We start from the raw sequence: 23,648 nt of genomic DNA on the forward strand, positions 1-23,648 counted from the left end.
TGGGGTTTTGGAACGTAGCACTCGCTATACGTCGAGGGCTTACTGTATTTTGACATTGACTAGTATGTGTGCGTAGACAAGAAGAAAAAAACGATAAGCCTTCAATATTAGGATCGTATTCCCTTTCGTCATTAACTCGGAGGCATTTATCTGCGAAGAAAACTCTAGTAATATGCCCGTCAAGGCTGTAAAAACAAACTTGCACTCGTTCCAGACTTGAAACCGTTCATTAAGCTTTTTATTTCCTATGGGCTCCATCCAATCAAAGTTACAAGTTTCCCGTCAGGTTGCTTTTTTTTTTGTACTATATCACGCTGGTGATATGTTCAATCTTGGTTCTATTAATTCAGTAATACTTCAGAGTTAGATAATCTCCACACATGCACATGTAATTCCCTTTCCTTATATTAACAATATACAAGCGATTCAAGAGGAGAAACCAGGAAAACAATTCCCACGCTATCTCTTCAGTCAAGTTTCATGTAGCAGCATCAAGTGCACATTGCGAAAGAAACAAACCCAGAACACTATTTCATCATAATGAACAATACAGATCTTAAGCCTCACTGTCTATGTAACCAACGCTGGAAATATGTTGTTCACGAACATGAACTAACTCTCCATTAAAAAAAAGTCACACGATTGAGTCGGCGAAATACTTGCACACGTGAAGTTCCTGGTTTTAAAATTGATTTAAGTGCGTAATGATTGAAAAGAACGAACTGCTGTGCGTTATTTCCTGAGCATTGTTATTGTCGATTTGGAAACTGCTAAATTAATTTTCCGATGATATTTCACTAATGACATATGCACTAAACCCGTCAGTATCAAGGATTCTGAAAAAAATAAAGTCCTGGACAAATTGAGAGGTCTGAGGTTCGTATCGTGTTACTGGAAATTTAATTTTTTATGGATTGGTCTGGAGAAAGAGTGTGTCTATTGTCACACGTAACCAGTTGAATTTGTTGTCAAATGTCCGAGTCATTCTAGCTATAAATGAATATTAAAGCCAGGAATAACCTTTTACACTATTAAAATAACTACTTGTTCATTTCGTAGTAATGAGTTCGATTTCTACTGTGGGTGCATGTTTCATCGTATAGCAATACTCGACCGTTCTATGTTGTGATATGAAATCGTCATTGACGGTGAACTGAAAGAAGTAAGGTATTTTGTTGTGACTCTTTGTCTTGAGGACATCTTTAACTTTCATCTTTCATGTAGTGAGATCGTTGCAATCAGTCACACACCTTCTCCCAAATTTGAGACGTTGTGCATATGGTGGAAATAAATATTGAATACAATGTATTGCCTGTCATCTCCAACGGATGTTTTACTCTCTTTGACCGAAGTGATCTCTCTATATATAAAGCTGAAGTTGTCTGTGTATGACAGGTTTGGTAGCCTTCAATTAACACTATCTCCTCCGAGACCCTGCGGCGCAAGTTGACCAAAATTGAGAGTATGATAGAAGAAGGCTTGCTCTTCCTTCCGTAGAAGAAAAAAATTCAAATCGGACCATGTTAACACCAAAAATTATTTACATCAAAAAGGTGCTTTTTTTCTATGAAAATCCCTATTTTTTACGATTTTTTGACTGCCGTGTCACCATTTTTTGGTGTATTTCAACCAGAAAAATGTTCACTTAAAGAGAATAACAAGCTACATGATGCAAAATTTTTACTTTTCAAAAATTCCAATTCTACTAGTAATTGTTATTATTTAGTCCTAAGTAGGACCAAAGGCTTTCCAACCATAGTTATAATTTTTTTTTTCTACAGGGAAAACGTTCCTCGTTCACAATATCCATTGTATCTAGACAATAAAGTATGATTTTAGGGAGATTTGGCTGCTATTTGCTGCAGGTCGAGCAAGCACGCAATTGTTTCTTTCTGGCTAATAATGGTTTCTTACAAAGGAGATGTAACGTGAAAGCTTTAAGTGGGAACAGAATATTGTGATATTCATGCCTTTCCGAAGAGGAAATCACGGAACAGGGAAAAAAGATAACAGTTCTCCTGCACACCAAACGTACTTAAATGTAAGGTGTTTATTCTCCCACTGAGGCACCACATTGATAAGAACCGAAAATATGAAACCATTTGTGGTGTGAAAGGGATCAGGTAACGGCAAAACAAAATCGACAGAGCACTACATCACTTGGTTCTATTTTAGAAAGATAAATAGAATGAAAAGCGACCGAAATTACATTCAGCGGGAGTTCAAAACCATACAAAAGGAATCAGTTTGTGTATTCTGTGTATATAACATATTGCGTGCGCACACACTTACACACACACACACACACACAAAACTTCTCCCAAATTTGATGCATATCTATACACACACGTATAGATAAGTAGAAAGAACAGTGGCGAAAGAGAATTGCTGTGTTAAGAACGATGAAAATTATATAGCTGGGTGTCAGGTTATCGAAAATTTTAGGCGTCGTCTCCTGCAGATAGGAACTGGAGGGTAGAAGGTAGAATAGGAGAAAAAAAACAGCAATATCAATGTCACTCACAGTAATTAATATGATGGTGTAAGAAGACACGGGGAAGGAAGAAGAAGAAGAAGAAGAAACAGAATGAAAAGAAAAGTGGGTGTGAAATAGTGAAAGTGAAACATATATACCTGTATTTTACATGGCTAAATATATACAGCGTCAAATATTACCGTTCCCACTCTTACCCCACAGAATCGTTTTTAACCCTCCCAACCAACCACCTTTCTTTCAGCTTCTCACCTCATTGTCTACTTTTTCCTTTTCTTCTCTTTCTTTTTAATTTATTTGTTTTTCTTTTCTTTTTCTTTTTCTTATCATTTTCTTACTCGTCATATCCCTTTCTCATTTCTTTCTTTCTCACTATTTTCTCACACTCTCTAACTCCGTCTGTTATCTTGTTCTATTCTCCCATCTTCGCTCATTCTTTCCCACCTGCTTCTCCGTATGGTTGCAATTTTCGCATAACGTCGACTTCTTTAGAAACGTTCGCATTATCGGAGAGTCGGTCAAAAAAACAGGGTCAAGTTTTTCGAAAAGGTTCTTCAACCAAGGTAAATGCTTTTATTTATACGTCCATATACACACACACATTGACTTTCATACTCAGTGATACATAGTTTCTAGTGACGGAAATCTTTTTCTTAAAATTACTACATAATGGGCCGTCCATCGAGCAGTATATCGTGTGGTGTTTGATTACGTTCTGGGTTCAAATCCCACCAAGACCGTTAAAAATTTTATGTCCTTCTCATTTTTGCAAAAGTGAAATCATTATACCTTTACGGCTATGGAGATTCTTGTGGTAACGTAACGTTAAATTTAGAATACTCTTGAGCATTATATTTAATTAGACTTTCCATTTAAGTCAAACCGTTCAATAGTCTTTACAGTATCTACTTTGTTTAATAGAATAAATGTGCAAACTCTAAACCGCACCGAAGTCCAACCGACTTCAATAGAATACCTGTAAAATATTGGGATGACAATTATTGGTGGCATCACTTCTTCTGTAAATAAATAAATAAATAACAATAAAACGTGAAGGAGGCCTCTAAGTGGTCATTCGATTTGCTTTGCAGTCAAATGTCTGTAAAACGAAACCCTACAACATTAACCCATTTGGTACCATATTTTTATTGAAATACTCTGCCTTTGTATCAGTTTTGAAATTAATGAAGAATTTAGTAAAATAACTTTGTCCTTATTAAGCTGAGGTTTTTGAATATAAATTAACACGCCATTTTGACGGAAGGTTGTAACTTAGAGTATTTTAAAACAGGAAATTTGATTTATGGAACAAAGGGCGGTTTGGACGGTTTGAGACAGGGCGAATAAGAAAAGGACACATGAAATAATCTAGTCCCCCAACACTCTTGCAAAGACTGATAAACATGGCTGGAACGCCTTTGATCATAGATCTGCACGAGAGGCGCTGGCCGAAGGTTAAACAAGTGGCTTAGTCAGTAGGCAGTCTTTTTTCCCGCCTCTCTCCACTTCTTTCCGCCGTCTGTTGTTTTTGCAGTTGATACTGATGTTGTTGTTTAAAGGCGGCGAGCTGGCAGAATCGTTAGCACGCCGGGCGAAATGCGTAGCCGTACTTCGTCTGCCGTTACGTTCCGAGTTCAAATTCCGCCGAGGTCGACTTTGCCTCTCATCCTTTCGGGGTCGATAAATTAAATACCAGTTACGCACTAGGATCGATGTAATCGACTTAATCCGTTTGCCTGTCCTTGTTTGTCTCCTCTATGTTTAGCCCCTTTTGGGTAGTAAAGAAACAGATACTGATGTTGTTGTTCAGTCCTATTCAAGCAGATCGATGTTTGCTTACCTTGATATTGTTGTATTATCCCTAGTCAGTCCAGATCGAACAGATCTATCGGTCAAAGCCCTTCTAACCGTGTCTAACAATTTTCTTTTATATCTTCATCATCTCGTGTTTTAAGACAGGAAAGTGAATTTTGCATGAGATTTAGCTACTATTTCTAATTGATTGAGCGACCACCTGGAGTTTTCCTTCTTTGTTTATGCTAATATTGTTGTTTACCAAACCTCCCCTCAACCCCCCTCCACCACCACCACCACCACCACCAAATTGAGCAGACTTATGATTAAAAGCGCTCTAGTTGTGATTTTTGTGACTTTTGCTTTATTTTTCAGACTATAATATTTAATACGCTTATTGTTTTTGAAGACGGCAGTAAGATTTGATGAAGGTTTGGCTGCTATTTCTAGCAAATCAAACGCCCACATAAAAACCCTCTTGTTGGCTCATATCATTGGCTCTGCTGTTGTTAATCTCTGGTTAACCCTTATGAAGCAGACCTATGATCAAAATCATTCCAGCATCGACGAATATCCCATTCCCAGACTTCTTTTGATATCGAAGAATATACAGTTCAGTGTATCCTATTCTCGATAGAGAATCACTTGAGAGAGAGAGATTGTGCTGTCATTTCTAGTAGGCTAAGCAACCTTATAGGGGCTCTCTGTATGACAAATCGTTGCGGGTGAAGAAATGTTTGATATCGTCAAAATCCGAAAAATCTCCCCAGTCTGCTTCACCCAAAGAATTGTCATCCCAGCACACAGCGAGCATACTTTGTATAAGGATAACAAAATTTCATTCATTTATGAATTTGTTTTGCAAAGATTCCTGATGTGAAATCGTGTATTGAAACAATTATTTCAGGATAGTCATTATCTTTTTTTTTTTGGCTAAATAAACACATGCACTATGTACTCGTTCTTCACTTCAGGTTTATTGTATTATTGTTCTTATTTTATGTCATATGTCTGGAAATCTGGTGGTGGTGGTGGTGGTGGTGGTGGTGGCGATGGTGGTGGTGGCGGTAATGGTGTTGGTGGTGGTTGTTTAGCAACAAGACGGGTAAGGGTGATTAGGTGATGGTCTAGGGCTTAGGGGCGGGAGACCTCAGACCTTGGAAAAAAAAACTTTGGTCGTCTTGTTGTAGTTGAGGGCTCTTCGTTGACGCCCGACACTACTGGGAAGTGACCCTCGAAGTCGCTAGAAATGGAAATCTCCAGGTGCAAATTCCTGAACGGCTGTTGTTGTTGTTGTTGTTGGTGGTGGTGGTGGTGGAGATGATAGTAGTAGTAGTAGTAGTAGTAGTAGTAGTAGTAGTAGTAGTAGTAGTCTGATCTTAACCCTGACACCAAATCAAAAAAAAATTATCATCCCAAGTGCTGTCACCTGAAAAAGATTGATCTTCCCAGGATATTCCATACTCGTAGAATAGTCGCCCTGCTAAAATCTGGGCGGACGATTCTTATATATTTCTACTTTGACATCACCAGAAATATTCATTTACATTGAGCCCTGGAAAAGTGTATGGAAATCCATTTGGAGCAGCAACTGGCTATTGTGTGTTTATGATCGACTTTGCCTTTCGTCCTTTTAGAGCAATGGTTCTCAACCGGGTCCATGTGGCTCCGGTCCATCCAGTGCTAGATTAACCATTAAGCAAAATAAGCATGAGCTTAGGGCATCAAAGAAGGTGGTGGGGGCACCACAGAATTGGTAAATGGCTTACGGCACAAAAGAAATCACTTTAAACTTGCTAAAATAATATTCATGATCAGAAATATAATTTCAAAGTGTTCATGGTGTAATATAGAGGATCTGACCAAAGACTTTGCTATTAAAAAAAGATAGGAGCAAACTTTTCAAATATAAATAAAGTGGAATTATACAAAATTAAACATTATTTTCCATCTTACTGTTAATTCTGTTTCATTTTGGAAAATATAAATTTATTTTATGGTTTATCGTTGTTTATATTTTGAATTCCATATATACGGGGGCATCAAAATCTATTAAATGCTTAGGGCCTCTATGGGTCCTAATCCGGCCCTGGGTCCATATAAGATTGGCCGGGGGGGGGGGGTCCACGTAACAAAATAGTAAATTGGGGATCCACCATAGTATTTTAAGGGCCCTGAAAAAAATGGTACATTAGATGTATGTATTGGTATGTATTGTAAGAAACAGGTTTCTTTCATAAACATTTTACATAGTTCAACCTACACAAGTTTAGGTGTGAAAAACAAAATAGGAATTTTGGAAGAAGTTTCCAGAAAACTAAATTTTAAATATCGGATGGCTATGGGGGTCCAGAATAAGACCCCCAGAGTAAGATAGTAATCAAAGGAGTCCATAGATGAAAAATGGTTGAGAACTCCTGTTTTGGCGGATGAAATAAGTACCAGTTACGCACTGGGTTGATGTAATCGATTAGCCCCCATCTCCAAACTCCCAGGCCTTGTGCTTATATTAGAAAGGCGTATTCTTTTATTTTCTTTTATTATTTGTCTCTTTCGTTTGACTTCGGCCATTCTGGAGCACTGCCTTAAAGGGTTTTAGTCGAACAAATCGACCCCAGGACTTATTCTTTGTAAGCCTAGTACTTATTCTATCAGTCTTTTGCCGAACCGCTAAGTTACAGGGACATAAGCACACCAGCATCGATTGTCAAGCGATGGTGAGAGGACAAACACACACACACACACACATATATATATATATATATATGACGGGCTTCTTTCAGTTTCCGTCCACTACCAAATTTACTCACAAGGCTTTGGTCCTATAGCCCGAGGCTATAGTAGAAGACACTTTCCCAAGATGCCATGGAGTGGGACTGAACCCGGAACCATGTAGATGGGAAGCAAACTTCTTACAACGCCAAGGTTTTTAAATTTTTTTTTAAGGGTGATGGAATAATAGATTTGGTCCAGCGTTAGATTCAGGAAAGTTAGATATAAAGCTGCCCTGGCCCGACTTTGTCTTTTATTCATGAGAGTTGGATTTATTAAGTACCAAAAGATTATTGGTCGGTCGATCCGTTCGGCTGTTTACTTCTCCCCAATTACTGACTTTGGGAAATCGATATTATATGCATAATCTCGTGGTCTATTGACGTATTGATCTCACCCATCCATCTATGACAGATAGGTAAATGAACAAAGAAGAAGAAAAAGAAGAAGAAGAAGAAGAAGAAGAAGAAGAAGAAGAAGAAGAAGAAGAAGAAGACAAACATAAATAATTTAGGGTTTTCGTTTTTTTTTTTAAGACACGCTATATACTTTATAGATTCAGCGCGTGTAATAACAGAATCTTAAAATAGTTTTTTAATTGATAACTTCAGCAACATAGTGGGCTTGTGTATTGCCCGCCTCTCTATTCATCTGTCTTATCCTTACCACCAGCTGCTTCCTTTACTAACAGATGTCACGCCTGAGCACTCAACACTCTCATATATATATATATATATAGCTGACGGTGAGGCGGTTAAGAAATCTAAAACTACCTTAACTTCAGTCAGTTTAGCGTTGGCAGATGGATATCAGTTAACGACTAGATACATCTGCGACGTTGGAACATTTATTTATCTACTCATCTTACATGTTTTTAAGATTTACTGCAAAGAATTTGGTGTGTTGAGGGTGTAAAGAGAGTAAAGAGGAAGGTAGCTAATGCAGACGAATGCATAATATAGATAGATAGATAGATAGATAGATAGATAGATAGATAGATAGATAGATAGATAGATAGATAGATAGATAGATAAACTGAGATTTATAGAAATACATAGACATGACAAAATTATTTACGTTTAACAGATTATCAGATGCAAACATTTAAATAGAAAGAAGCAGGAAAGGAGATATATAATAATGGGAGAAGGCGGAGCAAAGTAGCGAAAGATGGAGTGGACGATGGACCACATACTCCACAACAAATGGTGTGCTCCGCTGCGCCCCGCGGTAATGACTGCTATGGCGCTGTCGCGGATAATGGCCAGCGACACACGCTATAGTAGCCACTCCCCCTCGCAGGGCTCATTCCTTCGACGGGCCGCCGTTATCCCTTTTTAGTGAAAGAAATCGGTAGTATGGAGTTATAGAACACCTGGGGTCACGACGGTGACCGGCACAAACTGATAGCGGCCGGCCAGGCTAGGCCCCTGTATTTATTGATTTTTCTCTCCTCCGCGTTACGGGCTTGCTGTTTTGCGTTACGGGCTTGTGGTCTTGCGTTACGGATCCGGGTTTGCGGTCGATGCTACAAGATCGGATCCGGAGAATCTGTCGCTGCACGTCGCATCCCAGACTAGAGATCTGCTTCCCTCGAATCAGAAGAATGTTATTCTCTCGGGACGCTTACCGTCGCCGTGGTCAAGACCTACTGGCTCAAGTTGAAACGGAAAGTCAGCCGCATCAAAGCCCTTCTGAGCGGCGTGTCGGGGGAATCGACCAGCGCTAAGGTTGCAGATTAAAGGATGCAGGCCAAAATCGTCTATTACTGCTCCGCAGTAACATTTGTGCAACCCACTCATACAGAAATCGAGGTGTTGGGCCACTCCGTTACAGGTGCACTCATCATCTAGAAAGGTACTGGTAGATGAGGAGGGCAACGAATTGAGCCACGTGTTGATATTTGGCTACGAGGCGGAACGGAGGCAGCCAAGGCAGTGTTGGTCTAGTGATGTCTCTTAGCCGCTCGTGGGTGGACTTGCATCTGATGTCGTCCCAGTTGCGTTGGACATCCGTATTCTGGGGGACGCAAGCCCATCAGCAGTCCAACTGGCTGATGCTAACTCCAATTCCAGTGCTACATCTTGTTCGGCTATCCCGTGGAGTATATCGCCAATGGCTGATTTCGGATAGTTATAAAAACAAGAACTCCGTAAGCCAAAGTCAGTTAGTGAGAACTGAGTCTGGCTGACCGGCTGAACGAAACACTGTCTCTAAAGGAAAAAGTACAAAGGAACAACTATGAAAACTCACCAACGAAGCAGTTGTTTCGTCCTACCACTCCCACTTTCACTAACTCACTTTCTTTTCTCTGTAACATTACCATATCTCGCTATATATACTACTATGAGATCGTGTACACACATACCGACTGAAATTAACGCTTTTTACCTCGCATGCTTTCCCATTTACTAGTTATACATACCAACCCGACGTAGTTTTGGATATGTACAAAGTAACGGTAAATAAATATCTTTTTACAACTTCAGTCACTGTTCTTTCATCTTTCACATCCTACAACAAGCCGTTGCAATAAATCTTTGCGATTACACACACACACACACACACACACACACACACACACACACACACACACACACACACACACACACACACACACACACACACACACACACACACATACACACATATATATATATTACAAAACAGGAATATGGAAAATGTCTTTGGTATTATTTATTAACCATTACACATGTTTCATTTAATAATAGGAATCACAAAATTGTACATGTTGGATGAACATGTACAATTTCTAATTAGAAATTCTTCGCTCAGAGAATCAAATAATATACACTCCTTCAAGAGGACACAGCTTGGATTTTTTGCCTACCTACATTATGTGTGTGTGTATATATATGTGTGTGTGTGTGTGTGTGTGTGTGTGTGTGTGTGTGTGTGTGTGTGAGAGAGAGAGAGAGAGAGAGAGAGAGAGAGAGAGAGAGAGAGATTGGAGTATGCTGGTGATCGACTTCATGACAATCAATCTTGTGGCCTTTCTCTGGATTTTTTGGGTAGAAATTGCTAAAACAGTTGAAGAAATATATCTTTGTTTGAAATAATTAAGATTCTAGAATACTCAGACATGCGTATACACTCTCAGACGCATATTCAGAAAGACTCGAGCAAGAGCGCATATACGCACATACATGCTGAAACATAAATATTGCAACAAAAACCTAAGAAAATATATAATGCAAAAAATATCGTTTTTTTTTTCTTCAGTGAGAGGATCCATCAAGACTGTGGTCAGTGGAAATTTTTGCGGCGAAGAATAAAGTAAACCCGTAGCTTAACTAGGACTAACCATGAGTTGGCATCTTAAATCACTCAACGACGACAAAGAAATGTAAGTAACGCGTTTTTTGATAGTTTCTTTACTTGATAATCTTTATTCACTAGAGAAACGTCAGCAATATAATGGAGTGTTTCAACAAGCGATTCATCTGGTAAATTGACGTATTTCCAGATAATGAGTATTGCTATAGCAAGAACCCAACTGCGTGGTACATTGAGTATGTAAGTATCTAACATGGTCTTAGATTGAGCGTTATCTTGTGAGTGAAATACATACAAAGCAGCCAGGGCTGGATTAAGACCCATAGAGGCCCAAAATGCCCCAATATTTCTTTTGGCGGTGAAAATTCGTTCGTTGCCCTTGACAATAAACGTTCTATTTTCTATTTTATGTCAGTTGCCGTAACAACATTTCTCTTCCAGATGTAGTTCTGTCACCAATGAAAACGTATTGCTATTGTTGTTGTTGTATAGATCAATACCAAATCTGTCTTCGATCTGACCGTCTATCATTCATAATACGCCCACCTTTGAAAATTGGTTTGGTTTTCCAGGAGACGTTAAATATGTTACATAGTCTGTGAGGGTGACCGCGTGCGTATCGTTGGCGATTTTCTTTCTCCGTCTTCCCTTCCTTGGACTTTACTTTTTTCTATATTTCTGACGAAGAGCTCTGCTCGAAACGTTAAATCCTTCTTTCTTTCCTTTCTTGAGCGTCCAATAACACTATACTTGTTCCACGTCCGCGCGTGTTGTGTTTTCTCTTTGTTCATGTTTAGATTAACTATATATTCGTTTCTCTTTGTGTTCGACGTCCCTTTGGTGTCCTGTACTCATATATGCGTGTATATGTACATGTAGAGGTAGGTACGTACATATATGTTTATATATATGCATATGTTTTATTTCATTTATTAATATATTATATGACTAAACGCACGCACCCTCTTAAGTAAGATTGTTCTGTATATCAAGTTTTTGTCTTGATATTAACTCTCACGCGCACTCTTCACCTTTCTGTCCCATCCCTATTCTTTGATTTTCTTTTTCCCCCACTTAACTCGTCTCTTCCTCTCTCTCTCATTCTTCACTCTCTCTCTCCCCCTCACCATTCTTCATGGTCTCCTCGCAGCCATTCCTCTTCTTCTCTCTCTTCCTCTTGCTCCTCCTCCCCCCTTCCCGTCGTCCACCCGCGACGATACTTCCGCCCTGACTGTCTTTTTTGGCCTGGCTTTCAAGGTAACTGGACAACATTCTTCCTGCTCTCCTGTCGTTCACAAAAAATTCTGCGTTTGCAATACTTTTTTCGTTCGGCGCCAACAGCCCTTCTTATCTTGTTTTTCCCTGTCCTGTCTTTTACTGTTATATTTTTTTACTGTTTATATTTTTTTACTGTTTATTTTTTTTACTGTTTATATTTTTTGTACTGTCGTTACTGTCCTGTTTTTTTTTACCATTTTTTACCCCTCTGCGAAAAGATCTCAGAATTTTAATTGATTTGCTTTTCGCTGGAAGGAAAGTTTCTTGTCGAAGATACGTCTCGCTTTTATCCTTCGAAACGTAGAGTAGATGAAACCTTAGCGACTGAAGAAGGGGTTTTTTCGTTGTGTTAATTGTCCTGTGCTCCATTTTTTGTTGTTTTTAAAAAAATGTCCAGTTCCTTTGGTTTGTGTCTATGTTTTCGTTTCTCTTTGTGTTCGACGTCCCTTTGGTGTCCTGTACTCATATATGCGTGTATATGTACATGTAGAGGTAGGTACGTACATATATGTTTATATATATGCATATGTTTTATTTCATTTATTAATATATATATATATATATATATTCTGCTATAAATAGTATTTGGTAGACACGAAGAAACTGTATATATTGTGTCATGTACGTAGAAGCTAAAACACAAGGTGGCCTTAATTAAAACAATATAGTTTTCAAAGTGATCCAACATAATATACACTCTGTAAATGTGTAGATTCTAACAACAAGCAATTTTTCCAATTGTGTACCCAGTGTATTTCTGTGTTGACCCACTTTTCTCAATGCCCTAATCACGTGCTTATTTCGCTTAATGGTTAGTGCAGGGCATAGGGTTGATGGTGCTAGGGGCAATATAAATTTTGGCTCCCTTATAATTTTTTTTAAATGTTGTGATGGAGAGAAAACTTCAGAAATAAAAAAAGAGAACAGCTCAAGAGCAGCATCAAATCTTCAAACCGTTTCATCAATATAACACCGGGTACACAATCGGCAAGCATCTCGGTGTATTTGCAGACAAATACTGAATGGAAGGTGAATGGGTGTAGGGTACTGTCGATCTGTAAATATAGTCCATCACTGACAAGATCAAGGAAGGTCGAAGTCATATGATCTGGTGGTTCCGGCGCTGGAGGTGACGGGGATTTATCTCCCTGCTGGCAATATAATCAGGAGTGCATTTTGCACCAAAAGCCAATATCAGAGTTTCTCTCGTGGTATCTACCGCAGTATAGTTTGTTCTAACAGACCATCCATATTTAAGTGGGCATAAATATTATCTTTCGTTATTAATACTGTCTCTGTCTCTAATACATATTTTTGAATGAAATTTTCACCTAATAAATTAAATATGACTCACAAGAACACACACGCCTGGCGGTATACATTATCCTTACCAAAACAGCTTTTTTAGACTTTTAATCAACGAACGTTCCTTCAGAACTTCTGTATCTAACTTATTTTTTAAGACATTAGTGCCCATTGACAGAATTGTCAAAGAATTAATTTGTTTTTGTATTTCGAAGAACATAAAGACATGCTGTCGTGCTTCCTGGCATGTCACGCACCAGGTGACTTCTCGACTTGTCGGTACCTTCAGCCGACACTGGATAAACATTCGACGGACTTCCGCACAATTTCTAGCTTAGAAAATTAACAAACAAGGCATTGGTCAACCTACGACAATGGTGGAAGACGCCAATCCAAGATGCTATGCAGTTGGATGCTTGACAGTTTTTTAGCCAATTTATTAGATGAGCTCTTTGTTAAACATATCTCCGAAACCTACCATATATATATATATATATATATATATATATATATATATATATATATATATATATATATATATGGGTAAAATATGAAAAATCAACGAAAGGGACACAGAAAAAACAAGGAGAGAAAAAATGTGTGTAGTGGCTAAAGATCTATCATGTGTGCGTGTGCGTGCGTATGTATGCATGTGTGTGCGTATGTATGCATGTGTGTGCGTGTGTATATGTATGTATTTGTGTATGTATGTGTGTTAGTACAACGAAAATGAGGAGTCGAGAGAAATAACTCAGAATGGTCAGTGAAATGAATGTGCCACGACAAAGACGAAGAAAGTTGTACGAATTACCAAATGAGGTAAATTCTTGATTTATTGTAATACTGAAGTTATCTTTGTTTCGAGAGAAGGTGGACAAACACCTAGCGATAACTGCAACCGACTCCAAATGAGAAGCGGTTATAGTCTCAAGAAATCAACAATTCACCGGAATATGGAGATAACGTGTTTGCAGATAGATTGTGAATAAGTTTACATGTATACTTTCAATAAGCATGCAATTGACCTTGCTTCATAAAGTGAGCTGGTGATAAACCAAATAAGCTTTACAGGACGATCCAAAGCATAACTTAATTGGTTTCGCTGGTTATTGCTGGTTCATCAGGAGTGTCTACTTCGTTGTTCTACAGAAAACAACCTTAACTTACAACTATGGAAGAAAGCTATGTGTAGCTGGCATTGATTTTCATAGAAGTACATTCATTAAGAGATGAGGAATTATGTACATTATTTATATTATTTACATTCGACGGATATGCCCACGGGCATACGGCGTAGTGGTTAAGAGCGCAGGCTACTAACCCCAAGATTCCGAGTTCAATTCCAAGTAGTGACCTGAACAATAATAATAATAATAATAATAATAATAATATCGAAAAATACCTTAGGAATGAGAACCCAGGTTCGAAATTTCCCCAAGACACATGAAAGAGGCTGGAGGGTATATCAGCCGAAACATTGTGCTAACAACAAACAAGGTGTGGACAAATATCCGTCGAATGTAAATAATGTATATTCATAAAGACGGTGAACTTGTAGAACCGTTGGTACATTGGACAAAATGCTTAGCAGCGTCTCTTCGGGGGGCCTTTACGTTCTGAGTTCAAATTTCACCGAGGCCAAATTTGTTTTCAATCCTTTCAGGATCGATAAAATATGCACCAGTCAAATACTAGATCTGTGTAATTGATTTGCTCCTTCCCTCAAAACTGTTGGCACTGTGCCAAAATTTGTGACATTATAGTAGTACATTCATCGGCTACGTTTTGACTGTAGTACAGATGTAGCGCGAGTGTGCGGCTAGATTTGAATTACTTTTACATGCGTACGTTAAATAAACACATTTAATCCAGCTGTGTTAAGTGATGATCTGTTTAAACAAGACTTGCTCTGCAAAACAAGCACCAGGACTCGTACGCATGTAAACATATTTACAGTTTATCCAGATGTGTGTTCTTTGGGCGGGTGTGGCCTTTGTGTTTGTCTCACACAGCTTGACAGCCAGTGTTGGTTTGTTTACGCCCCATAACTTAACGGTTTGGCAAGAAGAGTCCGATAGAAAAAGTACGACTTAAAAAATAAGTATTGCGGTCGATTTCATCGATTCATCGACTAAACACCTCAAAGCAGTAAAAGCAAGTAAAAGAATAGATGTGTGTGTGTGTGTGTGTGTGTGTGTGTGTGTGTGTGTGTGTGTGTGTGTGTGTGTGCGCGCGCGTGTAAGTGTTATAATTTCGATTAAGCATGGCGATACTAATAACCTGGTGTTATACACATGCTTCAGAACGAAGCGTTAGTCGAGTACAGAGCAGTAATAAGAAATTAGAATGACAAAGGAATAAGAAATTATATCATGAACTTCATTGGCTTACATCTGTTTCTGCTATAAGATGTAATGCACGAGGCGGCGAGCTGGCAGAAACGTTAGCACGCCGGGCGAAATGCGTAGCCGTATTTCGGCTGCCGCTACGTTCTGAGTTCAAATTCCGCCGGGGTCGACTTTGCCTTTCATCCTTTCGGGGGTCGATTAAATAAGTACCAGTTACGCACTGGGGTCGATGTAATCGACATAATCCGTTTGTCTGTCCTTGTTTGTCCCCTTTGTGTTTAGCCCCTTGTGGGTAGTAAAGAAATAGGTATTTCGTCTGCCGCTACGTTCTGAGTTCAAATTCCGCCGAGGTCGACTTTGCTTTTCATCCTTTTGGGGTCGATAAAGTACCAGTTACGCACTGGGGTCGATGTAATCGACTTAATCCCTTTGTCTGTCTTTGTTTGTCCCCTCTGTGTTTAGCCCCTTGTGGCCAATAAAGAAATATATAAGATGTAATGCACTCATTGTTGAATGCTTGTGTACCACCCCATAGCTTCGTCGGAGCTTCAAACATGAAGAGCAATTTTATCTAGGGAAACATTTGCATTTATATATATCATACACAAAAAAGCATTACCGTGGACAAAGCATAATCGTATGTATGAAACGGAACTTTTATTCTACTCTTGGGAAGAGCTTCTCCTCATTAAACCCCTGAATTAATTTCCTACATACTGGAGGATTCGTCGGTTACGATGCTGAGAGTTCTAGTTGATTCGATTAACGGAACAACCTGCTCGTGAACTTAACGTGCAAGTGGTTCAGCACTTAACAGAGTTCTCAATGGGACACACCGAATGTGTCAAGGCTGGACCGTTGAAATACAGATACAACTCATTTTTGCCAGTTGAGTGGAGTGGAGCAACGCGAAATAAAGTGTCTTGCGCAAAGACACAACGCACCGCGGAGAATCGAACTCACGACCTTTCAATCATGGGTCGAATACACTAACCACTAAGCCACTCGTCTTCTTGCAATGCTTGATCCATACAAGAAATATGTTTTGAGTACGTCCTAAGGTTTTCATCCAGTTTAGCCGTAGCTCAGTTTTGAAACTGAAGTAGTGAGGGAAAAATCGAACACAACAATTAACATTGTCCCTGAAAATGTAAGCCGACACACCATCGGAATGAAAGACATTGTAGGTTGTTCCCCAACTCCATCTCTTTAAAAGATATTATCTCTTTTCTTTCATTTAGGATGCAGACTTCACTGAATAGAAGCAGAATGAAGAATGCAAAATTATTTGATGAAATTTCTGATTTAAACAAAGAAATATACAGATACAAAAGACGTCTTGAAAGAGCATACAGACCAATTGATGCTACTTATGAGACAAAGCCAAGACGCCCTGTTTACGACAGTTACTCAACACTAAGATGCCCTGAGATATATTATCATGCTCCTTCTTTCGGTTTTTACGATGAAGACTGGGAAGTAAGTTAATTTTAAATAATTTATTTTTACAACACTTTATTCATCACAAATTGATTTTAATCTTGTTTAATTTTCGCAAAAAAAGATACCTAAATGTTCCATCTTCTATTGAAATTTTCCCTTTTATATGGCACTACTCTGTATTGGAACATGATTTTTGCATTTTCTTAGAGTATACGAGGGGCGTTCAATAAGTAATGCCTCTGACTCACTTGCAATTGTTTAATCTAGCTGAAATTTTGCATGTGTAATTATTTATATCTCTATAGATTAAATGGTAAATTACAGCTCTGAACTAATTGTGGTTTCTGATTTACAGGTGTTTGAACTGAGTCAAGTGTGAAATGGAGCCTGTTGAGTGTCGGGCAGTGATCCGCTTTTTATATTTGAAAGGACGCACACAACGGGAGACTTTTGATGAAATGAAAGTAACTTATGGTGATGATGCCCCATCATATGACCTTGTAAAACGCTGGCATTGTGAATTCAAACATGGTCGGAACTCTGTGGAAACAGCTCCCAGATCTGGTCGCCCCCCTACTGCTATTGATGAGGCATCTGTCCATCAAGTTGAGGCTGCCATTTTGGAAGATCGACGCATAACTATTCGCCAAATAGCCCATAAGGTCAAGATTAGTACCGGGTCTGTGGAAACCAATCATTCATGACCATTTGCATATGCAAAAGGTGTCTGCCAGATGGATTCCCAGGTTGCTCACATCTTTCCGGAAGCAAGAACGCGTCGAGTGCTTGAGGATGAATTTGGAGATGTGCCAAGAAGATGAATCAAAATTTTTCAAAAGACTGATTACACAGGATGAAACCTGGGTCCATCACTATGATCCAGAGACAAAAGCCCAGTCAATGCAGTGGAAGCACCGTGACTCACCTCCTCCAAAGAAGGCAAGGGTGCAGCCCTCCGCTAGCAAGGTCATGCTCATAGTCTTCTGGGACCAGGACGGAGTAGTGATGACAGATTTCCTGGCAAAGGGTACCACAATTACAGGAGCCTATTATGCTTCACTTTTGATGAAATTAAGAGAAGCTATCAAAATCAAGAGGCGGGGCAAGATCAGCAAAGGCATCCTCCTCCTGCAGGACAACGCTCCGGTCCACAACTCGATGGTCGCCAGATCAGAAGCACAGGCATGCGGCTATGAACTCCTCCCCCATGCCCCTACTCTCTTGACCTTGCACCCTCGGATTTTCACCTCTTCCCAGCCATGAAGTTGTTTTTGAAAGGAAAGCGTTTCCCAGATGATGCAGCCTTGATTTCTGAAGCCACGTCGTGGTTGGAGGACCAAGCTGGGGTCTTCTACAAAAACGGTCTCCAGAGCTGCATCAAACGATGGGAGAAATGCGTAACTCTGGGTGGTTTCTATGTAGAAAAAGACTGATAACTGTGCCAAGTTTCGTTGCTCTACTGCTATGGGAAGTGGGTCAGGGGCATTACTTATTGAACGCCCCTCATACCTTGATACATCACGTCAATGCAGACTTTCACTATTATAATCGCATTTTAGTAATCTATATATATAAAGCTGAAGTTGTCTGTGTATGGCAAGTTTGGTAGCCTTCAACTAACACTATTTCCTCCGAGACTCTGCGGTACAAGTTGACCAAAATTGAGAGTATGATAGAAGGCTTGTTCTTCCTTCCGTAGAAGACAAAATTCAAATCAGAGCAGGTTAACACCAAAAATTATTTACATCAAAAAGGTGCTTTTTTTCTATGAAAATCCCTATTTTTTACGATTTTTTTACTGCTGTATCGCCATTTTTCGGTGTATTTCAACCAGAAACATGTTCACTTAAAGAGAATAACAAGCTACATAATGCAAAATTTTTACTATTCAAAAGTTCCAATTCTAAAGGGTCGAAACAAACCCGAGCAACGCCGGGCGATACTGCTAGTTATAGTAATTATTCCTTCAATAAGTAATTGATTATCTGCGGAGCGTCCAGAGTTATATCCAAACAGTGTTAGGATGTTGAAACAATATAACTGTAATTATTAACAATAATATTTTAAAAGATAGTCCAGTTCTGTATGGTATTTCGAAGCCCAGTCCTGAATTTCTAATGTTAGATCAGGCACTGCTACTAACACATAGTATAGGTAATTCCATTAACAAAACGTCAAGAACTTGCTAAAGTTCTTCTCTTTCATTCCTTTAGTTTTCTTTACTGCAACAATACTTGTGACTTCTTAAATATATTTGTAGTAATTACATAGAGGACATTGTCCGAGTATATCTAATAATTATAGTCTATAATATGCATGGAGTGCATTTTGTTCTTGTTCGATATAAACACACACACACACACACACACACACACACACACACACACACACACACACACACACACACACACACTCGAACGTTGAGCTGGATTGAATGAATAAGAGAAGGGCACTCAATATGTTGTGTAGAATATAAGGAATGAACTGAATGTTATCTTGCGATTCGAGTTTCAAATCATTGCGATCTTCAGGTAAGAACTGTTAAAAATAGGTTTGATGGTGTCTTTATATTCGTTGGTATCCCTCTGATCACATCTTGTATTTCCTTACGGGTTTGGGTAAGGATTTGCTTTCATTTTTCTGCCTCGTCAGTGAGTATTTTGTTTTCTGATGGATTGGTTATCTTTTGTCTGTTACTGATAAAGGGCCTGCTTTTAATTTGTTATCTGTATATTCTGCTATTTTAGTTAAAGCTGTATTTTGAACTATCCATTTGCTTAACTGTCTAGATGTCCACTTCGTGGAATATTTCGATTTGTTGCTTATGTTTTCTAACCCTATCTATTAGTTTTGATCCTGTTTGGCCGATATAATTCTCAATGCATCGTAGACAGATAATGCAGTAAATATGAAGTTTTTTTTTTTTTTTCAATTCATTTTTACCATTAACTTTCAATTCTTTCCCGTTCTTGAAATTTTTAGTTTTGCTAAAATTCAATTAATTCACATGTCCCACGACGAAGGTGTTCGCGCTTTGTTTCCTGCATTTTCTCTTCTGATGTGAATTTTATCTTCGTAAAGAGTCTTTTAAGATTTCTTTAATGTCTTCAGCTGTTGTTAATTTGTAACTCTCATTTTTCCCAGGCTTGATGATTGCTGTAGAAATGGAAGGTACTTTTTGGTAAAATGTAAGATGTTTCTAGGATTATCGGGTAGTACAAATGGAATATTTGTGTTTTTCTCTTCACTCTCATTTTGAGTGTTTCTCCGTAAGTGAGAGATCGAAATTTCTTTTGCCGTGGTTATGGCATGCTTTTTACGTTTTTACGTTTTTCCGGTATTTTCGTTTCTACAGGATTGTTTTTAGTTTTGTCAGTTGTCTCACTAGTCAAATATACAGAATGTGTGTGTGTGTGTGTGTGTGTGTGTGTGTGTGTGTGTGTGTGTGTGTGTGTGTTTGTTTTTTTGTTTTTGAAGGATGGTTTAGATAAAAACAAGCAAAAGGGAAAAGGTTGAAAAAGTTTCTGATGAAACGAATGAGCACTAAAATTTCTCCGGTTGGATTGTGGAGACCGGTTAAATGAGTGATGGATATTTGTTCAAGCTACCAGTTGTTCTCAAATAAAGACAAAGTCGTCATACAAAGTTTGCAATGAATCACATTTATTTACATAAAGACGTTACAGAGATTTACTGCCGAAAATATTAAACTGAAAGCCAGTTTATTTGGCTATAGGTGAAATAATTCTATCTTTGTGTTCGTTGTAGCCGAGGTGATTCTTTTTAACTCGAGGTTGTCACCCCTTGAACTTCAGCTTTCACATGACTCTCTGTGCTGAATGGGAAGAACCCCATTCCGGAGATTTGTATTCGCGACCGTACTCTTTCGGTCATTACCCAACATTTATGACCATAGGTGAAGACAGACACGAAACCGAATTGAGCTAGTTAACAGAATAGATACTGTTACTGCTAATTTTGTTAAGTTACAGACCGGAGTGTAGCGTCGTCAAAGGTTCATCTAATGCATGAGATATAGATGTCACGGCGAGCTATTAATTGTACTCTGGCGAAATGAATGTATTATATCATCAAATCGCATTTATCAAACACATGATCGTTGTCCTCGGTATCCAAGGACGAGATAAGCTTTTGATGCAGAAATTCTTCACTTAACAAAAATTCGTTGAGTGGAAACCCTTCTAAATCTGCGTTTTGTGGTGAATTAAATACAAATACTGGTGGCAGTAAGCATCACGGACAACGTTTATAGAACTGTATCAAACGCCTTAAAAACATAAAATTATCAATTCCTCTAAGCTTACGTTCATTCTCTGGTACTAGAAGCTAGAGGAATCGCTTACAATAAGGAGTTATGAGTGAAAATTCAAACATTCATGATAGTGAATTTATATATGTATGTCTGTATGTATGTATGCATACATATACGCATACATATATACATACATGCATACATACATACATACATACATACATACATGTATGTGTGTTTGTTTGCCTATGCAAACATATGTATGATTAAATATGTATAAAAGTTTTTCATTAATGGGAATCTATTTACTCTGAATCTTGTTTGTGTATTATATAAATGATTTCAAATAAAACGCATTTACTCTCTATTTTTCCATAGATAAAAAGAGCTCCAGCCCCTGCAGATCCTGTTGTCCAGAAGTCGTACCGAACTAAAGACGGAGTTTTACACCATATTTATACAGTAAAATCTGCACTCAAGTATTAAAATACTAAAAGAATATAAACTATTCTGTCCAGAACTTACGTTAGTAAACACTTTGAAAATATGAAGTAACTTATAACAGTGATTATTTCAGTTGATTTGTTTTTCATTTGCCTGTCGACATTAACAACTAATATTGCTATTTATTTGGTTCAATTTCATATTTAACATCTTCGGCGAGAAGAAGTAATATTTTAAATCCGGTATTGAAAGACAATGACAACCGGAAAAAAGAAATGGATTTGAAAGTTGGCTTTCACCCTGTTTAACGACCACGCTTACTTTCTGCTTATTTTCTGACAGAATGTTCCGACTTGTATAAAAGCAGTTTCTAACAATATACAATATTGTTATAATGCATTCCCTGCAAGAAAATAAGAAATACATTTAAAAAATGTAAATGCGTCAAGAATATTGTTTGGTAATTATAATGCATTCGTAACTTTATGTAACAACATAAATTTCCATAAAATAAATTGATATACCATCTTACAAGCATTCTGTTTAAACATCATTAACGAATGTTGAAAAATAATGTATTCTTAATATAAAGCTTAAGAGAATAAAACATCATTTATGTATGGAATAAATAATCTTATTGATTATTTTTAGCGATATAAAGTGAAACTTAAAACAGATGATATTTTCAAGAAATTCAGGACATTGAAAACATCGATCATAAAACAACGTAAAAGATTTAGTTCTAATTGAAAGTTTTAATTTAATGAATTAATGCATGTGGTAAATACATATGAAAGTGAAGTTCTAAACGAAGCCAGAGACATAATGGAGAAATTTTCGTTTCAATCCGAACAACAAATTAAATGGCAATTTTAAAAGAAGGAACGTGGTTGTTTATTTATTGATTTTAATGAGAGACAATCCCCAGAGTTGGACAGCTTTTCAGCTGAGACAAAAATTGCGATAACTTTCGGTTTTGCATTTAGTTTGAATTAAATCTGAAAGAAATGTTTTTGCTATAACTCTAATTATAGTTATAATTTTCAGTGGAGGATCTGTATTTAGGTATTTTATTTCACTTTTCAATGTTTCGTGTTTCAACTTCTACTGAAATTACTCAAAAGCCAGTATACACGGAATGAATCAGGCAAACCCCAACAGATGGGTTGTAATGATAAATGGGGATATCGTACTTTCTTTATACAGCATTACATAAAAAGAGACTCAAGTCAAGGCGGCGAGCTGACAGAATCGCTAACATGCCGGGCGAAATGCGTAGCCGTATTTCGTCTGCCGTTACGTTCTGAGTTCAAATTCCGCCGAGGTCGACTTTGCCTTTCATCCTTTCGGGGTCGATAAATTAAGTACCAGTTACGCACTGTGGTCGATGTAATCGACTTAATCCGTTTGTCTGTCCTTGTTTGTCCCCTCTGTGTTTAGCCCCTTGTGGGTAGTAAAGAAATAGATATAGTTCTAACTTATCCCCAAGGATTCAAACTTATCAAAAAGCGATTTCTTCGACATTACTTTCTAAAATGGTTCAAGTTTATATAGATCTTGCTCTCTCTTCAAGAAAATCGCCTGTCTCTTAATCCTCACTTCACGCACATACGCGTCTAAAAGTTTACATATAGGCGTAGGAGTGGCTGTGTGGTAAGTAGCTTGTTTACGAACCACATGGCTCCGGGTTCAGTCCCACTGCATGGCACCTTGGGCAAGTGCCTTCTACTATAGCCTCGGGCTGGCTAAAACCTTGTGAGTGGATTTGGTAGACGGAAACAGAAAGAATCCCGTCGTATATATGTATATATATATATGTATATATGTATGTGTGTATACGTTTGTGTGTCTGTGTTTGTCACCCCAACATCGTTCACAACCGATGCTGGTATGTTTACGTCCCCGTAACCTAGCGGTTCGACAAAATAGACCGACAGAATATGTACTAGGCTTACAAAGAATAAGTCCTAGGGTCGATTTACTCAACTGAAGGCGGTGCTCCAGCATGGCCACAGTCAAATGACTGAAACAATTAAATGAGTAAAAGAGAGTAAAAGAGTATATGTGTATACACACACACACACGCACACACGCACGCACGCGCACAGTGTCGATGCGTAGTCTAGTAGTCACGATCATAATAATACCTAGCTTCAATTCCTTCCTGGACCGAGCGGCGCCTTATGTCCTTGAGCAAAGT

At 38.3% G+C, this 23,648-nt stretch overlaps 1 protein-coding gene across 1 annotated transcript; it reads left to right on the plus strand.

Annotated features, from left to right (window-relative positions):
- Window positions 1-2,813: 2,813 nt before the first annotated feature.
- On the plus strand, window positions 2,814-21,572 carry LOC115215725. The gene is made up of 4 exons (XM_029785018.2): window positions 2,814-3,057; window positions 10,304-10,427; window positions 16,530-16,767; window positions 21,383-21,572. Exons 2-4 carry the CDS (start codon window positions 10,387-10,389, stop codon window positions 21,488-21,490), a joined length of 387 nt encoding a protein of 128 aa, XP_029640878.1. The 5' UTR covers window positions 2,814-3,057; window positions 10,304-10,386; the 3' UTR covers window positions 21,491-21,572.
- Window positions 21,573-23,648: the final 2,076 nt, after the last annotated feature.

This window comes from Octopus sinensis, linkage group LG9 (assembly GCF_006345805.1).
Source record: "Octopus sinensis linkage group LG9, ASM634580v1, whole genome shotgun sequence".
Taxonomy (NCBI): Eukaryota; Metazoa; Mollusca; class Cephalopoda; order Octopoda; family Octopodidae; genus Octopus; species Octopus sinensis.